This window comes from Acanthopagrus latus, chromosome 9 (genome assembly GCF_904848185.1).
Source record: "Acanthopagrus latus isolate v.2019 chromosome 9, fAcaLat1.1, whole genome shotgun sequence".
Classification (NCBI taxonomy): domain Eukaryota; kingdom Metazoa; phylum Chordata; class Actinopteri; order Spariformes; family Sparidae; genus Acanthopagrus; species Acanthopagrus latus.
This window is the reverse complement of record NC_051047.1, coordinates 13,305,068-13,327,549: the sequence shown is the minus strand read 5'-3', so window position 1 is coordinate 13,327,549 and position 22,482 is coordinate 13,305,068. Positions and strand designations below refer to the sequence as shown.

At 41.0% G+C, this 22,482-nt stretch overlaps 1 protein-coding gene and 1 long non-coding RNA gene across 2 annotated transcripts; one reads left to right on the top strand and one right to left on the bottom strand.

Moving 5' to 3' along the window:
• Positions 1 to 7,834: 7,834 nt before the first annotated feature.
• ednrbb (endothelin receptor type Bb) lies at positions 7,835 to 12,259 on the bottom strand. Its single transcript, XM_037109899.1, has 7 exons — positions 11,843 to 12,259; positions 11,598 to 11,710; positions 11,205 to 11,409; positions 10,829 to 10,969; positions 10,121 to 10,254; positions 9,930 to 10,038; positions 7,835 to 8,082 (listed from the first exon to the last, which is right to left on the bottom strand). The coding sequence occupies exons 1-7, from the start codon at positions 12,257 to 12,259 to the stop codon at positions 7,936 to 7,938; spliced, it is 1,266 nt and encodes a 421-aa protein (XP_036965794.1). The 3' UTR covers positions 7,835 to 7,935.
• An 8,375-nt stretch (positions 12,260 to 20,634) lies between these two features.
• Positions 20,635 to 21,321, top strand: LOC119026158. Its single transcript, XR_005077060.1, has 3 exons — positions 20,635 to 20,767; positions 20,885 to 20,965; positions 21,092 to 21,321. It is a non-coding gene; the product is annotated as an uncharacterized LOC119026158 (long non-coding RNA).
• Positions 21,322 to 22,482: the final 1,161 nt, after the last annotated feature.

Here is a 22,482-nt window from a genome sequence, read left to right as displayed (position 1 = left end):
CTAAATAATTGAAAGGAGCCATGTTGCGATCAAGACGATTTCACAGAGGGTGATCCAGGCACATCAAATTACAACAGATGTGAAATTGCACCATATCTGCCACTAAAGCCGCATTGGAAACTCTGAAGCAGTGTGAGGGAACAACACAAAGAGATGCTTGTCTCTTTGCTTGGAGATCTTTCCTGGTTTTCTTTTTTTTTTTTTTCTTTTTTTTTCGTGGGGGTAGAGGTGCTTATCACATCTGCAGCGCTGATAAGACGGCCTCTGTGCTTCCGTAGGCTATATAATATTAATCCCTCTCCCACGTCTGCAGATGCACTTAAAGGAAGGTGACAAGCATGACATATCCAGGACCTCCTGATGGCTCGTGCTCTGGAGTGCAGCCGCTAAAAGAGCCCCAAGTACCCTCAAGTGATGTAAATTTGCAGGGGGAGTCCAATTTCCATCACAGCACTGTCACTGCCATGGTCATTAAACTAAATCATCCCGCTGTGTGTCACACAGCTCCCATTTTAAAGTCCCCTCAATAATGGAGTTATACTTGGACTGCAGATTGCAGCACAGCAACAGTGAACGTCTGACCTGACAGCAGCCGTGAGAGCACCCCTCACTTTATTTCATCCTTAGAAATATCACAAGCAGGCGTATGGACACGCGAGATACCTTGGAATTATTAATTGATTGAGACACCTTTCGGTATCTTAGTTGCACCAGACACGGTCCAACAGGGCTTTATGTAATACCTCTAAAGTTAGCAACTGCGGCTGAAATGTAAATATGAAGTGTTATGTGCCTGTTGCTGGTGGCGGTTTCCTTGGGTTTCACTCGGAATATGTTGATACGGCAGCACAAGACAAAGGGCTCAGAGTCTGAGCAAGACAAAAGGAGATGAAAAACACAAAGCAAAAGGGGGGAAAAAAAACCACACATCACCACAAGCAACAACTCAAAATGGCATTTAAACTGAGAAAAAAAAATACATAGCTCAGAACAACAGCGGTTTTGTTATCCCGAGGCCCTGTTTCTAAAAAAACTTGTTTCCTTTTGCCATTCCTCTCCTAAGAAGAGAAATGTACCCCCATTGAGCAGAAAAGACGAATGTGTTGGGGAGCAGCTTCAGTGTGTGAGACAGTGGTGCCTTTTTGTTTGTCTCCCCTCTGGAGCCAAGCTTACCCTGGGAGCCCTGCAGGCCAGGGAACAAACAGAGCTTTGTGAGCACTGACCCACTGCGCCCAGCAGCCAGACTGCAAACCTCCTCTCCCACGCTAATAGGAAACCACAGAGGAGGAGTCCACGGCAGCCGAGGGAGGGGAGCTTTTCTCGCATCCACCTGTGCTTTCATCATCGCCCATCAAAACAAGCACAGTCAGGCAGGGTGCAGCGGTGCTCCAGCGACCGACGAATCAAAAGCTTTTGCACCGACATCCTCTTGGCACCAACAGTCAGCACAATACATTCAGGACACAGTGGCTGGTGATTTATCCCGTGCCACTGATTTGGGCTAATCAAGCCCATGCACTCACTGTAGCGCCCCTATAAATACATCAATACCCTGTCATAAATTTGCCTGTTGTTGCCCGAGGGGCATTAGAAGTGTGAATAGGAGTGTGAAGCGAACCACTCTGGCAAACGTGTCCTACATTTGATTGCATGTTTTCCATTACATCCGGACATGAATGAAATAAACAGTAGTGACAGTCCATTTTGCACCTTAACCAGAACACAGAAACCCTTTTAGCCTGGCTCATTATGTTTTTCTGCAAGAAAGCACCGCGGTACGCTCATAGATGCTGGCGTGGTAAAAAAAAAAACAAAAAAAAACTGTAACCCCGCAGTTTTGCACCAGCAATAACAACCCGGGCTCTGAACATTTGTCTCCTCTGTTCTCCTGAATGGTCAGAAATAACATAGCTGGACGAAAGGCGTGGAGGGGGGCTGCTGGTACAAGGCTTAAATGCTTTTTAATCCCATGGTTGAGTGACCACTTGCAGCTCTGCCCAGTAGTCTGGCTCTGCCTGCTATTTGCAGGTCTCTCAGAAGTTTCTTTGCCATTGGCTGCTGTGCCTGCATGGCTCTCTCTCTCTCTCTCTCTTTCTCTCTCTCTCTTTCTCTCTCTCTCTCTCTCAGTCTCCTATTTAGTATGCAGGCCCCAAATGGCCATTAATTAAATGCCTGCTGGTATTGTGTGAGGAAGTCTGTCTTGTTTACTTCACTTAGTTAAAACTGTAAATACGTCTACAGACCTACCTGCATTTCATTAGTCACACTTTCTCGGTCATGAAACATTATAGCGATTGTCCTCAGTGACTCAATTACTCTGCACGAACTGCAGCAGGGATTTTGTTTTTTTTTTTCACTGTGTATTGCACTTGGTTGCGTGGTGTCCTTGTTACACTCAAATAGAAAAACCTGTAGTGCGGTGTAGGTCTAAATTGGACACAGCACTGGAATTTGCACCATTGTTTTTCCTGGGGACAGGCTGTATGTGTGACAGTTAGTGTGGCGGAGGCCTCCAACCTGCAGAAGGGTGTCAAGAGGCCCTCACAAGAGGTGGGCTCTCTCCGAGGACACCGTCTACCCACCAGCACATCATTGCACCTCATTTTTTTATGTAGTTTTGGAGAAGAAATTCAAACTCTGAATTTTACTATAACTATTAATAATACAAATTCAGAAATATTTATCATTAACTGAATAAACAAGCTGTTTGAAGCTAGAAAGGTGGCAGGGTCCGCCACATACAAACAAATTAAAACAGCATGGAATTTTGCTGTCCTTTAACGTCATACAAACATATAAAGTTAGTTTTTTTAGTGTGTTTATGGTATAGAAAGTCAAGTCAATGGAGACACAGGGTTAAAATTCCCTCACCCAAAAACTACATAGTGCACCTTTAATCCTGTCACTCAGCTCTGACTTGAAAGCCCTGCCAATTGGGATCGATATTAAAAAAGATTCTCTGTCACAATATGGCATTTGTCAAAACTTCAGTCACCTTAGGTTGTACCACAGAACATACACATCCTCTGGTGGGGGTGCATAAAAAGGAGCAAATCAAATCAAGACTTCACATCCACACGCCGCGTACAAAAAAAAAAAAAAAAGAATACAAAAAAAAATCTTGCTCCTCCACAAAGCAATGTCAAGAGGCTTGCCACATGAAAGCAGAAGTTGTCCAAAGAGTTGTGGGAAGTACAGACAAAGTTTATGAGAAAAAAGTAAATGTGTTTTTAATCCTCTGCTGCACGTGCAACAGTGAGGGAGCCTGAGCCCTTGGATATGCCACCCCGGGGGCAGGTTCTATACTTAAGGCTTACAACAGCCTCATTATCTCCCTCAACTCACATCAGATCCGAGCAGCAGTTTGTCACAGGCAGGCTCCTCTCTGCCAGTAGGCATCAGACCAATCCTCCTGCAACACTACTGTACATAATTGCCATATGGACAGCATTTTGAGCCAGACTGAAGACTAAAAAGCCCTCCAGGCAGATTCCCCAGATAACTAAATGAATATTTTATCTCATTTCCATCTAATTTGCACCATATTATTATACAGAACTGAAATTTTTAATTAATTGATAGAACAGATCAAACACAGGTTTACACTTTGATTTTCGGGGGGCTGTTATTTTGATAATTTGCATGGCTTTTTTCCCATGCCAAGCTTTTTAATCTCCCAGAATTTCGGCATCTCTACGTGGAAACACTCGTAGAAAATATACAGCAAATTAATAACTGTCGGTGCACATGAAATGCTTGTCTTGGTTGTGTGAGCAGTTCCAGCGAGGAGTCCTTTTACCTGCCACCCCACTGATTAATTAATTTCACACTGTTTAATTAAATCCACAGTCTGGGGAGTCTGGGCAGCACCGTGGGGAGCCCTATCTGAGCAGTGTGTGTAGAGAGATTACTAAAAAGGGCTGAGACACCCGCTCTCGCCGATGTTGACACTGACGTCACCCGTCTCTGAATACCAGAGCGTGATTGTGTCAGTGTCAGCTGGCAGTTGTGAGCTTTTACTGCTGGGGACATGATAGCACTGCACCATTTGTTGATTATCTGCTGGCATTTACAATGACGAAGGAGACTGGAGCATTTGACAGCATTTGACACAAATTAGGATCTGACAGAAGGGTCTGACGGAGTGTGCTGCGGCAACGCACAAACCTCAGATTTCCATAGCGTCAGCTACCGGCTGATAAGTTAGTCTCGAGGCATTTTCTTATATTTATTAAAAAAATCTCTTAACATCTGGGTGTGGGTACCCATGACATCAATGTCCTGTGCTCACAGTACACAGCCCCTTAGCCTGCTGTTTAGCAGCTAGCTAACTCTCACCAAAACAAGTGAGCCACAGTGGAAGTGACAGACGGGTCGATAACCAAATGGCACAAATTGTAACAGAGTTTCAGGGAAGAAAATATTTCCTTACCAAGCAAGGGGCAGGCCAATCGCCTCATTGCCTCCTTGTAAAACTCGTTTAAAATCAACAGAAACAAAGTGAAACTCACCAAAACCACCTTGGTTTGTCTGTTCCACAGCCACCTCTGGTTTTGTGAAAAATAAGTCCTTCAGTAAGATGTGAAGCAGCTCCAGCTCTACGCACTGTTGTTCGACTCTCAGCAGACTCTGTTGATATGCAGCGCCTCACTTGTTTGGAGTGACCTTCAAATTATGCCAATATTTTACATTTTAATCATAGTAATGAGTTATCTTTAAAAGAAAAAAGTTTTAACAGTTGTTATACAGTTTCTTTTTTGTAGTTATAATATTTACTTAATAATAGGTTTCTTAAAGTTTAAACAAAAAGGGACCCAACCACAAGACAGGCAGGTAGAAACAAAAAGCAGGCCTTAATAACACACTGATCCAAGACGCAAGATATGAACGTAATCAAAAAACAGGGCAAGTAGGCAGGGGCAAATAAAGGAATGAAAAGTCCTTAGAACAGCTGAACTGACAAAGCAGGAAAGGAAGACAAGGACACAGGTTTATTACTAACAGGTGAAGAGCAAAAAGGGCAGCAAAACAGACAAAGGGAGGAAATGAAAAGCAAAACATGACACATGAGGACAGAACTTCAAAACGAAACAGGAAATGACAAAACCAAAACTCAAGCCATAACAAGGCTACGTGACATGTGATTTAAGTGTAATGATCTTATTCATTCTTTTTGTCCTTTCTTATCATTGACAAAATGATTGTATTTTGGCATCTGTATCAGCATTGTATCAAACTTAAAACATTTGGTACTGCCCAGAAGAGCGGTTCTGGAGGGAGTCCTGCAGGGAGCGGGTGGGGTGTTTTTATTTAGATGCTTGTCTTGCTCTTGCTGGTTTATCCAGTCTTACCAGCCCCAGCTGAAATTGCACAAATAAAAAAAATGAAAGCCAACAAAAGTGCCATTAAAATGTGATGTGATTTTCTTTTTTTAAAGTCTTAAAGAAGAATCCAGCAGGACAGATCGCAAAATACATTTAGACCTATATGTAAGTCCATAAAGCAGACAGGCAATGTTGTGCTGAATTGAAAAAGGACAAGCTGGCTCCAGCGAAAATTAGCATATCGAACTCTCATCTCCTGTCCAACGCTGTTGTATCTAGCAGTCAAAGCGTCAGAGACAAGAAGACAAGGTTTCTTGTGTCAGAGCAGGGAGAGGTGAACGAGCGTGTCGCACAGCGGGCAACAACAATATGACTGCGTGGGCTGAAGCACATGTTACTTTCTCTGTTGTATCAAAACATATTTCTAGCATCTCTAATCACAAACAAACACATTTTAGAGTCAGGTGCCTCCAATTTGCATTTAATATACAAGATGGTCATAAAATGTTGCGTGTTTTTTTTTGTTTTTTTGTTTTTTTTACAAGACTCTGAATGTACACACTAACATCTGAAAGGATTACATTGGTTCTCGCTCATCCGTCATAATACACATCCTAAACCTGATTCTAACTGCTCAATCTAGCGTTTATACGTGGAGGATGCAAGGATAATCCATTAGGTGCATAAAGATGGCAGCCTGCTGGTTCGATGTGATGTGGAACCGGCGTTTCCGCGTGCTCTCTATTTGATGTGCTGAAAGCTATTAGAGCGACAAACACTTTGTACAATGGCACAGACAAGGAGAAGTCACAATAAAAAACAAGGTTGCCACTTTCACAAGGTTTCATTTCAAAGTTTTATCTTGTATTTTTTTTTGTCTAAAAAAATGAAAAAAGAAAACAGAAATGCTTGTCAGAAGTGATTTTCCATGTACATGTGCCTGTCATGGCAACTGAAAATCAGTCGCTTGTCTAGTGCAGACATGAGTTGGTCAAAACACCAAGTACGACACAACATCTCTTTTCTAGAAGTTCTTTATTGCTTGCAGGCAAAGTCACACATCAGCAGCACATAGATGATGACTAAAGGGAGGCAGTCTCTCCTCGTCCTTTGTAATAAACCCAAAACAATAAAGCATTATTCCAGTCATCTCCACCTCTGCCTCATGATGCACACAAGACTTCTTAAACACTTCAACCACTGTTGTGTGTCATACGTCAGTCTGAAGTCAGGATGAACTCCTCACCTAAGTTCCTTCATGTCAATTTTTAAGGCACATTATACCAAAAACAATACGTGAATACATGCATGCATACTCTACAACCACATAACTATCACGAGACAGAGCTCATGTCTGAGGCCAACAGACACAAGGTTTAACTTTACATGCATCTTGCAATTGTTAACAACATCTGACAATTCCCCTCACATGCCCCCAAACACAATGAAATCCGCAGTGAAAAAGATGCAAGCTAGAGTTGCGCTTAATTGGAGAGATTAATGGCTTGAACATGATGAAGTTGTGTCTTTATCACTCAGTTATTTTCTATAAAGCAACGCAAACGTCTCGAGCATTCAAACGCTCTTTATTCAAACAAACCGAGTCTTTACAAACAGCCGAGTGCTCGGCTCTTTGCTCAGACAAGATAAACTTTTAATAGGCATTCCAGCGCACGGCGTCGAGGCAGTTTCACCAGCCGATACAGCATTAGCTGGGAGAACAGCGCTCTATTTGTGCTTGCCTTGTCCTGTGACAGGGAGACCTATCAGGTGCTCATCTCTACAAACCCCCCCCACCCCCCCACCCCTCCCTCCCTCCCTCCCCCTCCTCCCACCCTCTCACCTCCTGACCTCATTCTGTCATCTTCGTTTTCCTTCCTCGCCACTCTCAGGTCTTTTATAAAGTGTCTCCATGCATTACACATTTAACAATGCATTAAAAATAGGCCACCATCAATCAGTCATTCAGCGACGGAGACGGGATCTACTGGTGGCACCAATTTGATATGTTTCTCTCAAGGTTCGAGGACGAAAGGAACGCTGTAAACTCTTCGGCTGCTGCGTTTGGGGAACTTAACAGAGATGAAAACACACATTTTATGTGCTAATAATACACCGAACCCCATATAAACCCACCGTAATAATTCTGAATTCCCATTTGCTTGATTTCCTAGGGCACAGAAGCGTCTTTCTGGAATCCAGAATCAAAATAATATACATGCAGGCAGAGAGCCGTGACAAGATTTCTGCTGATGGCTGCCAGGTTAACATCGTGCCCAAAACAGTGATTTGAGGACTGTGATGCATGATACAGGATAGGTACTAGGTAGAATCTGATGTAATGGTTGGGAGTGAGTCAAGCCCCAGGGGCAAATAGTCTGAACAGTCTGACTCCAGGTTGCTCATGCCAAAGCAGATGTTCAACTGACGACAGCAGTATAAAAGACACAGCTGCATGTTAGTCACAACGTATTTCACGTTGCATTTAATCTAATAGAGTTGCACTGGTAGACACATCTATACATATACATATTTAATTAAAGAAATACTTAAGAACTCTCACAAAGGATTTACACAGGCGTTTGGTGAGCACGGTAAAGTGTTCTCCTGCTCAGGTGGAAGGTGTGGAAGTCTGCTTGTGAGCTTTGATGTTGCAGCTCTGCTCCGAGGCCTGATCCTGCATTCTGGACTTCAAAACAGACCCTGCCTCCTCACGAGTAACAGCTTGACGAGGTAGACACCGACTGCACAGGCATGCCTGGAGGACCACACGCACAGAGACATTCGGTCAGAGGCAAACCCATCAGCTTCACATGGAGGAAAAATGGCGCATTATGAGCATTTTTAAGCAGTCTTAAGCAGCGGCTCTGTTTAATTTCTCTGTGCAGAGACGTGCCAGCAGCAGTATCAAATTTAGGTTCTTTTAATTAAAGAGAAATAATGTATATTAAAGGATAAAAAAGGATGTGATTATCATATCATTTGCAGTATTCAGTGGTGGCATATCATGAAGTACATTTACTCAACTTCTTTACTTAAAGGGTAACGCCACCAATTGTATACTAATGTCTGTTCACAGGTCTTGGGGAGTAGAACTGCATATGTGAAAAAAGTAGCACAAAGCCTTTTGTGCCTTCAGAGGAAGCTGCTTGTAATCTGATAAACTGCCTCCAGCGCCAATAACTCACCCAGTGGCTAAATTGCATTGTGGGCAATGGAGGAACCCAGTTTTGGAAAAGGAGAGGAAGAAGACTGCATGGAACAGAAAAGGTTTTATTGCTGGTTCTGCCGTATCAGTTTTGATCATGTGTTTTTCTAAACTGTCCATGTTGAGTCCAACAGTGTTATAGGGCTGCTTGGCACCTGTAACACTGTTGGCACCTACGAGGCAATGCAATTCAGCCCCTGTGTGACATCACCGGAGGAACTCTATCAGATTACATGCAGCCACAAAAGGCTTAATACTATTTTTTCACATATGCAGTCGTACTCCTGGTGGAGTCACTCTTAAAGTACAATTTTGAGGTATTTCTGCTTCAATTGATTATTTTAATTCCATGCCACTTTCTACCTCTACATCATGTTTGTTTAATTGTTACATCACAAATTAGGATTTTTGCAGAAAAAAAAAAATATGAAGAACTTTTGAAATATGATGTTTTGCTATAAATTGAATGACCAATAGTTCATGCAAGTACAGCTAAAGCGATCAGTCTAACATTTCATGGCATTAGCTTCGGAATTTGCTGCTCTATTATAAAGTTATTTTCATCATTCTAATTTAACTATGGATTTGTTTGTTTGAATGTGACAGCATTTCTCACGACTAACAGTTATTGGATAAATGGAGATTACATTCAGCAGATTAATCCATAATGAACATACTCATTAGCTGCAGTCCGCTCCACCCCAACCAACTACAACCGTAAAATCCTGCGTATATATAAATACTTCAGTGGCGACAATCAAATGATGAGATCTATAACTGTGTAAGAGTCACACTGGCTGTTTGTACTTTTACTTAACATTTTTTAATGCAGGACATTGTAACAGAGTATTTCTACAGTCAGATATTTTGTACTATTACTCAAGTAAAGGCTCTGTATAATCTTTCCACCACTTGCATTATTATTACGGGGGGAAAACATTTCTTCATGCACTGTAGTGTGCATAAAACACGGTGACAGCCCAAACAAATCAAAGCATGTTTTTTAGATATATCCTTCTGTGCCTCTAATACAACAAAGGCTTTTAAAATATTTTCCCTTGAAAATTGCCTTGAAGCTACGTTTCCCTCCTCCTCATAAGACATCACTCTGATTCAGTGAAAACTGTCTGGTAGATTGCCAAGTGTCTGTCTTTTTTTTTTTTTTTTTTCCTGAGGATGTTTTTCCAGACCATTCTCACTTATTATTCCCCCGGGCCATTGCTTTCTTTCACTAGCCATTTCGCAGACATGACTCCATATGTCCTTGATGACACATATGATGGCTCATCCGACTGTGGTTCACACTGTTTTCACCCCCATCACATTTGTCTAAGATTGAACAGCGCGCTACATAAACACAACTGGACAAGCAAAAAGGGTGTGACAGCATTTCTTACCTTGAAACATCTTTTAAATCTTTTGCTGACTACGTACAATGCGATGGGGTTGATGCACGAGTTGACTGATGCCATATTAATGCCAACATAGTCCAGGACAAGAAAGGCGCTGAAAAGGGAGGATAGACATCATGTATTTACCAGACAAAAGGGCACAATGAAAAATACATCCAATTCCTCTATTCGCTCACCTCAGTAGCTGACACCTATTAGGATCCCTCTCATCATATATGGTCAATTTCAAGAGCCTGCTCAGGTATAGAGGCAGCCAGCAGAGTGCAAACACGATCACCAGGCAGAAGACAGTCTTTGCAACTTCCTTTCTCTGAAAAAAGAAAGATGTGATTGATATTGAAGTTGATGTCAGACCAAAATAGGGGTGACACTTAGCAATAAGGTACACAAGAATCTGAGTAGGCACTACAGACACATGAATTAATTAATCTATACTCACTCTTTTTCTGCATCTTGAGTAAAATGAAACATAATAGTAGTTACCCACATTACATACTAATTACTTAATCATCAAGTGATGCTGTAAATAATGTTTCACTTTACCTAAAGGTTCACAAAAAGAGTAACTAATCATTCTGTAATTCATATTTAATAAGTTGCTACTAGTCCCTGCCACTCAGCAGCTGTTTCATAGTTAATCGTAAACAACACATGAAGAAAGTCGTCAGTGAGTTGATCCAAAGATATCTATGAACTACTCACCACCTAATGATTCATTAATAAGGGATCTCCCAGTCTATTCTTTGATCATTACATGGTCCTCTAATCACAGTTATTTGGGAATTACACATTAACAATTAATCAACTACTCACATTTCTGTGTGTGATACGAAGGCATGTGCAAAACAAGTTGTGAAATTTGCTTGAGGGCGCTCACTACTAACCTGCTTGGTGTGGTCGCTTAACGTGTTCTCAGTGTTCCTCAGCATCTTCCTGGCCATGAGCGTGTAGAAGACGGCGGTCCAGGCCAGTGGCATGCAGAAGTAGAAGCCAAACAGCCACCAGTCCTTCGCTGATTTATAAAACTGTTGATTAGACATGACAAGAGGCCTACAGTCAGGCGATGCTGCAGATTACGTGATGTTCGGCAGTTGCTACGTAACAGCATGCATCAAATAATATTAAAAACACACACACACAAGAAGTCAGTAGAGAGATAGAAGAGCCGTGATCAATTCAGCCTCCTGCAAACAGTGATTGTTGCAAGTTGTGAAAAGACAAAACACATGTTGATCTGTTTGTTTTGTCCTGTTGCATTACCTGCATGAACGGAGTGCTCTGCCTGGGATGAAGCAGACATATTCTCAGATGCTTGTCTTTATAGTCCATTGTTATCATATCAAAGCCGACAACTTCAGGCACAGCCAGCAGGATAGAAATAACCCATATCAGAGTTATTTCGATTGCTGTCCACGCTGAAACGCCGATGCCTTTGATTCGATTCCAGGATACTACAGCTCGGTATCTGCTGAAATCAATGGGAAAGTGTTGTGGCTTGGGGGACTTTTTGTCTGTAACAATGATAAATTATTCAGTTAAAGAACATTTCAAGGGCTAATGCTAAACAAATCTGTCTGCTTGATGAAATACAGATACCGGCTGGCAAACACTATTTCCTTGCAGGGCACAGGACAGTGCTGCTTATCTCCGTACCTGTCAACACTCAGCGCACATAAGCTCAGCACAGTAATTCCGACGGAGGTTTTCTGTAGGAATGGAACAAGTTTGCACAGCACCACGCCGAATGGCCAATCTTCTGCCATGAGCTGGAGCAAAGACAGGGGGACAATTTCAGCGAGCAGAAACAATTCAAGGGGAGATTGAAATTTTTAAAATGGGCAAAAAGAGAACAAAACGAGGCACTACATTGTTTTCCCAGCATGAGGTGAATAACTCACCCTGTATGCATTGATTGGGATGTCTATCACAACGTGGATTAGATCCCCCATAGCCAGACTCGCAATGAGAATGTTTGGTCCGCTCCTCATGCTTTTGTTTACATATATGATTTTCAGCAGGGTTGCATTCCCCACTATCCCAACAACAAACACAACGAGGGAGACCAGAGTATTGACATATTTGAAGGCATCTCTGATTCCAGCCGACTCCGAGCACATGGGAGGGTGTGGTGGTTTTGGTCCTGCTACTCGGGGTGGATGAATTGAGCTATTTGATTTCTGTTTTTCTGGCATTAAAAGACCAGGGGAGGCCGTTTCAGAGCGCTCAATTACGGCGAATGGCTCTGAATGCTGATAGCTGGCCTCAGCGCTGATGAGAATATTTCCCAGACAAAGAACAAGAGCCACGGTCCACATTGTCGATGATTTCCTCAAAGGGCCCCTGAAATGCTGTTTGTGGTTTTTTTGTCGGCGTCGGACTGAAAATGAGAGTGAAAGTGTTTAGCACGGCGTCAAAGCCTTGATATTTGCAGCAAAGCGCTCAGGTGAGGAGAAGGATTAATTTAATTTACAGATCAAAAGTAACAATAAATAAACAGCGCTGATACAATATGATACACAGAATTATGCCAGCTTACCTTTAGATGTGTAAAATGTGCATGAAATGAGTCCCTTCAACACAAAGCACAGCTTTACTACCACTCCGCTGCTCAGCCTGCTATTAATATTTTAACCCAGCAGACGGAAATCAGGGTTTTATAGACTGAGGTTCTCTGTTGTCAGCGTTAGTCATAAATCTGTCAGTAGTGACTGTAATTTCTTTCTGTGGTGCATCATCCTCAATGAAAGGATGGTGGTGAAGTGTATTGTCTGTTATCACAGAGTGACATCACTGTAAAGGACCCAGTGGGGATATAATGTTGCGATTGTTCCCCTCTCTTTCACTAAAGAAGTTAGCTGTTGACTTGATTGACAGAAAAGCTCTTATAAAAATAAAATATCCACTCTAGTGAAGAGACAATGCTTTGGTTTTTTTTTTTGTTTGTTTTTTGTTTTTTTTTGCCTAAAGTCAGAGAGCATCTATGACACCTTGGAACAACTCCAAACAAAGACAGTTGACCAAACCTAAAGCAACAATAAGTAACTTTCCGACCTTAAAATTACAGCTTCACAACCATGTTGATGGTACAGTGACTTGTAATAATGTGAATGGTCTCCCTGTCACTTGTTTCTGCACTGTGTAACTTCAGTGAGAGGGTCGGATCACAGCATTACAAACATGTTTACTTCAACATACAAGTTTTCAACACATGACACTGTGATGACGTGATGTGTTTCGTTTGTAGTCAGCACCTACATTATATCTGTCAAACTGTTACAGACCTGGGATCTGTGTTTACCACTGTGTCTTCAACATGCAAAAAACATAGAAAATATCATAAGGTAATCTGAAGATTGAGACATCACAGGGGTGTTTTCACCTTTCTGTTTTTTTTGTTTTTTTTTCTTCTGTTGAGTCGTACATAAACAGTACTACAGGCTATTTGAAAAGGTAACAACACTTTTACGTCAGATCGATAATTATAGGGCTGAATCTCTTTGGCAACAGGTGAGTACTACCTACGCACGTTTGATGAGGTCACCGTCCAAATGTGAAACATACTGGCAGGCAGGCAATATGAACACCAGGCATGCACAAGCTGCACTCCATATGAGTGCTGTCTGCGTAATAGTCTGTTTGAATCATGGTAAACTTTACTTAAAAAGGTAAGTTCTAAGCTGAACGTTTCAAAAAATAAATGAACTAAACTTGATAATAAAAAAACATGTTCAGCAACCTTAATATTCAGGTTTTGAGTTGAATCAACAACTTTTCAGTCATGCTGATGAATATTACAAATACATTTCCTTTAACATTTTCCCAGTTTTGAGAGTCAGTTCTTAGTTACATTCAAAGAAAAGCTGCAGCTGCTCTTATTGAAGTTACTTTGTTCCTGCACTGGAACAATGACGATATGTGAAGCCGCTCCCAGTTACTGAATTTAAAAGAGTAAAGCAGTAAAGACTGAATTCAATCATTACCTTCGGAGTTGTTTGCAATGTTAAATGTCAAATGTTATTGTGAAGACAAAGAATCCTGAATTATCTTGCAGTGTGACAAAGACAGTATATTCCTCATCACATGCTCTCTTCAAACTATGAAAAAGAAGAGTCTCAGGTGAGTTTTATCCCTCAAACGATGCATGCCAGGGAGTCTGCTAACACGCTGGTCATGTTTCTTTAGAACTTACTTCAATGAGTCGATTGAATCCTACACAGTATATTCATACAACTCATCATTCATACAAGTTCATACAAAATACATATTCACGCTAAAGATCGTAGTGATTACATTTTTATGTATACAAATTGTCTGCAAGCCTCATAGATTTATTATTAAGGTTTGTGAGCCAATAGTATTACTCCATTAGTATCACATGGACCTGTTTTCTGTCAGCGATCAACAGTCTTGGTAGTTGCCAGTTTGTGGAAAAAGATTGGCAGCCTCCTGCATGTCCTCGACATACAGTACTGCGCTGATGTTAGCGTGCTAGCATGACAAGTTTGTGAAAACAAACAAAAAACAGAAGAATGGCTGAGATCTACAGTGACATTAGTTGGCATTAATAACACCAGTTGATGGGGCAGATATGACTTGTACAACAGAGATGTTGTAACATGAATGCAGTGGAAGGGGGGAGATGGGATGTCAGTTTTAGTGGCTAAATGTTATTAATTGCACCTTTAAATTTTTGAAACGATTCCCTTAAATCCCTGTGTGATTTTTTAGTGTATCAAACACAGACAAACACAGATTTGACATTGTCAAATCGAGCCAAAAATCGGTTCCAAACAAGGACAGACTGCCATGACACACACCAAACAAACATCTGTGTTTGTCTGTTTTTGTTGGAGAATTTTTGATTGGTGCGCCACGGGCTCAGTAGTGGGAACAACAATGCGAATAACTATAGGACTGCCGAGAAACTGCACTTGAACAACAACAAAAGTGATCCAAATGGAACCGTGAAATATTCAGCGAGTGTCCTCTTGAGATTTTGCTTCAGTTGTCATATCGGTCTCCGTCCCAGCAGAGAGACACTGCAGCTGCATCTCCTGAGATTCCTGAAGAAGGTGACTTCTCCCCTCGACAGCTGTGTGACAACCTGAGAAGCCTGGAGGAGCACGAGACATGTGAAGACCAGAGAGACCCCATTGTTAATATTGTACCAGACAACTGCTCCAGCTCTCTTTTGAACGCTCAAATCTGAGCTCCGCTAGCGACAAATGACCTTGGGAAACTGTGTGCAGGCGCGCCTCAACAAGAAGACTCGGTTAAGAAAAGTGAGTTGGTTGAGCTAACAGATGACGGCGGTTCACAGCCAGGCTGTCTCTGCACACACTGCATTATTACAACTGCATTTATCCCCATGTAGGCCATTGGAGAGAACCAGGATCTCTCAGTGCATTGCTTATAAAAGAGAATCTGTAAGTAACGTATTAAATTTACAGTAGAAAGACCTATAAACATGACAAGAACATTCATTCAAGATTAATAATTTGGTGTGTTATTGACAGGGCCGTTTCTAGCACTGTGGGGGCCCTGTGCAAGAACTATGGTGGTAGGGTTCCGATTCCTTTAATTGATTTTTGAATTATATATTTTTGGCACTTAATTAGACATTACAGTGTATGAAATGGATAAAATAAATATCTAAACGAGTAAATAGGAAGCTTTGCCAAAACAATATGACCGTTGCTCCGTTCCAGCGACCAACATACCGAAACTTTGTTGTACAGTTTCACTTACAGGTTAGGTTAAAGAAAACATCATGGTTTGGGTTAAAATAACTAGGTTATTTATGTAGGCTAACTTCAGCTGCAAACATACCGGTGTTTGAGGCTAAAAAAAGGTTAAAGGTTCATTTTATAGTTATTTTACAACACCAGGGCTGTAGAATTAAATTTAATAGAGTTTAAACCGATTTTATACAGTGTTGTGCAAAGGATGAACTGACTCTCACAGCCAGTGGAAAATAGTTTCTCTTTATCCTTTGTAATGATTGTAACTACTTTAAATTCACCTCATTAGTAAGTTTGAAATAGCTCACAGTTTACTCTAGGTTATACAGTGGATTTATCTGTTTTTTTACCCCAACCTCAAAGGACTTTCTCATTCTCCCAACTCATTACTTCTTTGCTTGACTTCCTCCTTTGTTGCGGTAATAATTACTACAGCCAGTAGAGGTTGCAACCCAACAACAAACATCAACATGGGTCTTAATAAACTGCTTTTATAGTCGACCTATAAGGTTGTTTAGCTGGTGAGGACAAGTTGGTCTGAGATGTCTTAACAAGACAAATGAACCATTATACAGGTGACTGGTATGCTGCAGTCATTTCATAGAGACAGACATTTCTGTGGAAGATAAGAGTGCTATTGAGCTGTAAGAGCTTACAAACACATTTTGAAAATATTTTAATCACCAATTCCTCCCACAGTGGCAGCTGCATTCTTCATCATCTGGTTTAAAACTGTTGGAATGAGATCTGTTATTTAGTCTCATCAGTTTGATGGAGAAAAAATCCTGAAATTAAAGCTCACATAAGTAACTTGATCAGAATATTTTCATTGATTTAGAGATTAAAAATGCAATTCATCGACTAATTGATTCAGACTAATTGATCATTTTAATGATAGGGTTCTCTTATTTGGATTTTGAGTTTTACTTACTCAGGTGACAGCAGCAGCTTGTTGTGCCACCATCTCCTTTATGTTATTAATTATTCATGACAGCGTTCTAAAAATATGTTCAGAGCGGCATTTTTTAATAATACTGTGTCACCAAGCGAGGTCTCAAGTCAAGTCGAGTCTCGCAGCACGCAGACAGCTCTCGTCTAGGCTTCTCTTTTTATCTGTAACTCCCAATCTTTGGGACCAACGGGACAGAATTTGGGATTTGGAACAGCTGCTCTTCATTCAGGAGTGCCCCCAACATTTCAGGATGTCTGCTGACCCTGCTGAGCCACTGCAACAAGGTGTAACAACACATCTGTTGTCAGTGCGGTCACAGTTCCGCAGCCCATTCATAAGAATATTTAATTACAGCACAGGAACCCCCAGGTGGCCCTGTGTAACCACATACTGTAGTCCACATAATGTAGGTAGCAAGAAATGGCTATGCTTATATCACAGCATATATTTAACCTACATGTTTACATTTCACCCACATTTTCATTTGGGTCTGCTGTAAAATTGATCTCAAAACAGTTTGTAATGCTTAGCCTTTGGTTGTGCTGTTCTTAAAGGTCACATAATAACATAACTGAGGCTGGTCAAAGGCTTTAAAAAGTCATTTTTGTAAACACCACGTAAAAAAAAAAAAAAAAAAACGCCTCCACTGTCTGATTTACATGTATTGCTTGCTGAGGGCACCATTGCTGTGTTGAAACAGTCAAAGTGAGTGAAGTTCCATTTGGCTTTATCTCTGATTGATAAAGATGTATGAAATCAAAGTCAAAACACTAGTCTGAGGCTCGGCTGTGACATTGGTTTTAGGAGAAATCAAACTTTAGGCCAACACAATCAGTCTAATTGTCCAACCTTTACAAAAACATTAACTAGGTGGTCTTCCTATTCAGACTGGTTTGCTTACAGTTATCAATCAGCCGACTGGCCACCATTTTTTATGTCAGGGATACTACAAAGCATTATGCCCCTCAACATTAGCCTCTTATCTCATCAGAACAGCACAACATACCCAGGCTGATATGGCAGCTATAGCAAAATAAGGAAGTCAACAAATACTATCTGCTGTGTTGACCAAGAATGACATCATTTGCTAGCATGTCAGCCAAAATGACTTTAGGAGATAACAATGTCAGCTGCAGGTCTTCTTGTTCAGGTGGCTCTGTGCTCTGCTGCCGCAAGGCCAAAGCTCTACCAGTTTGTCTCTAAGATGAATAGAGTTTTGCCATTAAAGCGCTGCTGTCATTTTTTGTCTCCATCCTCCTCAGACGTCCAGACTCACCAGAGTTCAATGGAGGCACGCGCGCCGGATGGAAGATTCATTACTTTTGGTGAGCACTTGGACCCGGACAGATTGGGAGTGGGTGGAGCAGAGCCTCTCTTTCAGCTGTCAAGGTAAGCCATGTCATCAGTTTGGGTGGCGAGGGGGGGGGGGGTCACCTGTTCCTGCCCCCTCTTGCCTCTCACGACATCTGTCAAGTTTCCCAATTACTTTGCGCGGTGCAAAAGGAAATTGACGATCCGCGGTCGTTGCAGGCAGAGGTTGCTGAGTGTGGACAGCGGGCCTGGTGGCTCCAGGCAAAATGTGTGTTTTATGCCGAGTCAGGTGAAGTCAATTCTATTTGAACAGCACAAAGATTTGGTGGCAGACAGTAACTAAGTATATTTACTTATGTACTGCACTAATCTAGAATTTCGATATACTTGTAGTTACATTTTATTCTGTTTTGTACTTCTAGTTCACTGCGTGTATCTGACAGTTTTAGTTGCTAATTTTCCAGATTCATATCATTAATATAGATTATAATTAAAATGATAAATAGAAATCAATGATGATGTATTAATATTCATAATATCACAGATCAGTGGTTCTCAAACTGGATGTTGGGCATAGAGCCACTGCAGGCGGGACTCCAGAGGAAGAGGGGCTAAATATGAATTTCAATGAATATGACTTTTGTAAGGAAATTAAATGAGTTTGCTGATGCAGCCAAAGTGACCTTCATTTCACTTAAATTCCATTTGTTTCTGATGTATTAGTAAAAAATTAAAATTGAGAAGTGGGAGGCAGGTACTTCACTTTAGGTAGGTTTAGATGACAAAACGTGTATGTAACGTGTAAGCTTCACTCAGACGAGGACACTAGTGAGATATGGAGGTAATTTTAGTTTAAAAGAGTCAAAAAATTAACTCAAATAACTCAAATATGTTTATGAGCCCTGTTGCAGAGACGACTGCTAAAGTTAGCAGCTTAAATCACATTACACCACTTTGTAACCCAAGATGTGTTTGTCGAATTTAGTTAGTTTCAGCTGCCAGATACAGACAGTGTCAACTGTGAAAAAATGAACAAATGAACCCACAAAATGTCAAGAAATAAAAAAAACTACAACTTCTCTTTTCCTTTCTAAAAAGAAAAATACAACCATACACTGTCTGAATTTAGGTCACTCTCTTTTACCGAACTAAGACAAGCTTAATTGTCTCATATGTCATTGTAAAACGAACTTGACATAAAATAAATAAAACCGACAGAGTCAGTCTTGGTTTGTCTTTTCCACAACCCCTGTGGGCTGGTCATAATTAGTCTTCAACTTCAGGTCAGTAGCCTCCATGGCTAACTGAGCCATGGGCTAACAAGCTAACGGTAGCTAGCTAGAGTGGATAGCTAGCTGTTTTTTGTAGCTACAGTACCTCTGAATTCTGGCCATATATTCAAATTTAAAACAATTTAATTGCATGACACTTTCCTGTAACTACACATTTATACACATTGGTATCACTACGTTTACACATTGCAGAAAGGGCAGAATGATCAAAGTTCTTCTGCGACCATGACCAAAATCACCAATTTGTGTCTTTGGCTTTACAGTTGGTGCAATAAACAGATTGCTAAGTCTTCTACACATTCAACATAATAGCTATATTGTATGTGTAGTAGTTCATATGAAACAATCTTCACAAGTCCACAGTTGATAAAAGTCTTTCCCATCAGGACACAGAATGAGAAGTTGCCAGAGAAGGAAAATGATATACCTTGTGCAGGGCTGCCTTGCACATAAGCCGGAGCCAAAACAAACTCCCACCGCTGTAAAGGTACCGTCGACTTACTCCTGTATCTATATTGCCCATAGTGCCTGGAAATGACAGTGATGGCCTTTTTCATTTCCCCAGCAGTAATAGCAGCGAGTGGAGGCTATAATATCAGAGGTGGAGAGGTGATCGTGAATCTGTTTTTTCTTTCTCTTTTCCCGTAGGTTCCAGAGGTTGAATCGAAACAGGATGTGCATCTCGCTCGGTGGGTGTGTTGCCAGCAGCTCTGTCAGCCCCTTCGCTTGTAGCAGAACTGCAGGAGAGTGAGAGAAGTCTTGGAGAGGGGGAGTGAGCGCGGCTTGTTTCACCTTTCGCAAGAAAATTGAAAATTCGTTAGACGTTATGAGTGTTCAGACAGACTTTTCATTGGAGGGATCAATGTGAAGAGACAGAAAAACGCAAAGTGTAAAAAATTACATTTTCTTTTACTCGGCTCTCGGCTGTTGCGAGCGAGCTAAATGAATGGGAGGACTCATCCTGGAAGAGAGAGAGAGAATTATTTTATATGTTGCTTGGATCTTGAAAATGGCTGCTAAAGGACATACATGTACCTGACCTGCATTACATTTACCCTGATATTGATTTGCTGTATTGAAGACCATAATAGAGCTCCATTCCATCGCAATCTGAATTTGATCTGCAAATTGCCCTTCGGGTTTTGGCATTGTTGTGTGCATTTCTCCCACTTGTGCAGGAAATAAAATACTTCTCTCTGTAGGATGATACATTTTCAACTCCGGAGAAAACTTACACAAGAAAACTTGAGTACAAAAGTTTTGCAAGTATGCAACCTTGGGCCCCTAGTCTAGACTCACAAGTTCACAAATACAAATGATGGATATATGAAATGTGCATTCTTTTATGCTTCTCAATGGCCAACAACCAATAAAAAGTTTTTCATTTTTTTTCTAGCTCAGACCGCATTAAGATAAAAAACAAAAAGATTTCTTACATCAACAATGAGCCTCACATCCCTAATATAGATATCAAAAACCACCAGTGGCGTGTTTTCACTGCAGGAAGAAAAGAATGGCGAGCCGGAGGTACGCTGTTACTCTTAGTGCTGTGCTGTCACCTCACATAAACCCCAAGAAGCTCTTTTTCATCTTCGGTGTATTAGCCAGGAATTTAATAAATAACGTGATTATTTTCTGTCACAGATAAAGGAAGTGATGAAGAAAGTTCTACAAAAGTGAGAAATGTTTTCTCACCTCATGTCCACACGGAGCGGGTGATGTTTTGTATCCTTTTAGGCAGCGCTCAAAGCGGAAGATCAAGGACAAGGTGAAAGTACTTAATGAGAGGGTACACGTTTGTTCCCTTTGATAAAAGGTTTGCACAGTGTTAATGATCCTTAATAGACAAAGTTATCCTTCTGGGACAGTAGCCATTATGATGTCCTGCGCAGGAGCGTCTGACTTCACTTACATAATCTTGGAGGACAAGGACGTGGCGCCCGGCATCAAAGGCATTTTCACAAATAAAGTCTACTCCACATGCTACCATCCCAGTGGAATGATATGGTAATTGTTCCTCCATAATAACTGCCATTATACTCATTTAAACAAAAAGAAATCGGGCCTTTAAGTAATGGCTCCGCATTTTGGGAAATATGTTAATCGTCTTTCTGGAGGAGAGTTAGACGATACCACTCTCATATTGTATTTTATCATATCAGCACTCAGGAAGCAAAGGCCAGCAGCTGGATAGCGTAGCTTAGCATCAAGACAAGAAATGATGTGGCAACAAATAACCCCTTATAAAACATCAAACAGGCGTTTTTACACCTTCTTCTGCATGCACATTACACAAATGAGCCTGCCTGGCACCACCAGAATAATTAGCATGTCAGTTACTTATTTTTTTATTTTCATGGGCCTTAATCAATAATAATTGAATAAGCATATTTCCTAAAATGTCAAACCATTTCATTAATTAGTCAATTAGGAATTTAATGACAGTGTGATTAGGTGTGAAAAAAAACAGTCTTAACTGTACCTTTTGTATCGTGGACACCAAATGGTAAAGAACACCAGAGAAGGCTCTTTGATTAACCTACTGCTGTCCGGCTAAAGGTCAGAACGGGTGTGGCGCTAATCTCCGTGTTGTGTCTGAAGGTTTAATCTGACCCCCGTTGGAGATGTCTGCCTCAGAAAGACCGGATCTTTGAAGATGTGCTAGAATTGGTTGTCTATTGACCCGCGTGTATGTAAGCTTCCCTTCAAGCCTCTGACCTTTGCCCTGGGCCCAAACATCAGTGTGTGCGCACAGTCACAAGAGCGTCACGTTTGCACATCAGAGAAACACTGTGTGCTTCAGCGCTGAAGGTGGGTGATGATAAATGCACCATCAAAGCAAGTATTTCTCTTTGTTTCATACAAGACAAATGCAGGAGCTGCACAATGAGGACCATAGAATAAGAATTGAGTAAAGAGGGATTTTAAACTCCAGAGATGCTTGAACATTAATAAGCATAAGTCTGTTAACAAAAGCATATTAAACATGTTCTTTGTGAAACTGTAAGACATTGATAATGATTCATTTGTACTTATGAGAAACTTGATTACAGTTTACAGATGCTTAAAGGTCATTTTATGTAGACAAATAATTTTATAAAATAACCCAAAGCTTACAAAAAGGTGCAAAAATCTCTTTTCCATGAAAACATTGTTGTGGTTGTGAAATCAACCTTTGTCTAAATTTTGTCTGGTCCTAAATGTTTTGTTTGTGTCTATGTAAGAACTCTTTCAACAGCTAA

Bases quoted from the DNA above. Each gene is read 5' to 3' on its own strand.
- ednrbb (XM_037109899.1), bottom strand. From the start codon at position 12,259: ATGTGGACCGTGGCTCTTGTTCTTTGTCTGGGAAATATTCTCATCAGC. The intron at 10,970-11,204 runs GTAATGCAACAG...TCTAATCAACAG, and splicing joins AGAGCACTCCGTTCATGCAG to TTTTATAAATCAGCGAAGGA. The intron at 10,255-10,828 runs GTTAGTAGTGAG...TTCTTTTTTCAG, and splicing joins TAAGCGACCACACCAAGCAG to AGAAAGGAAGTTGCAAAGAC.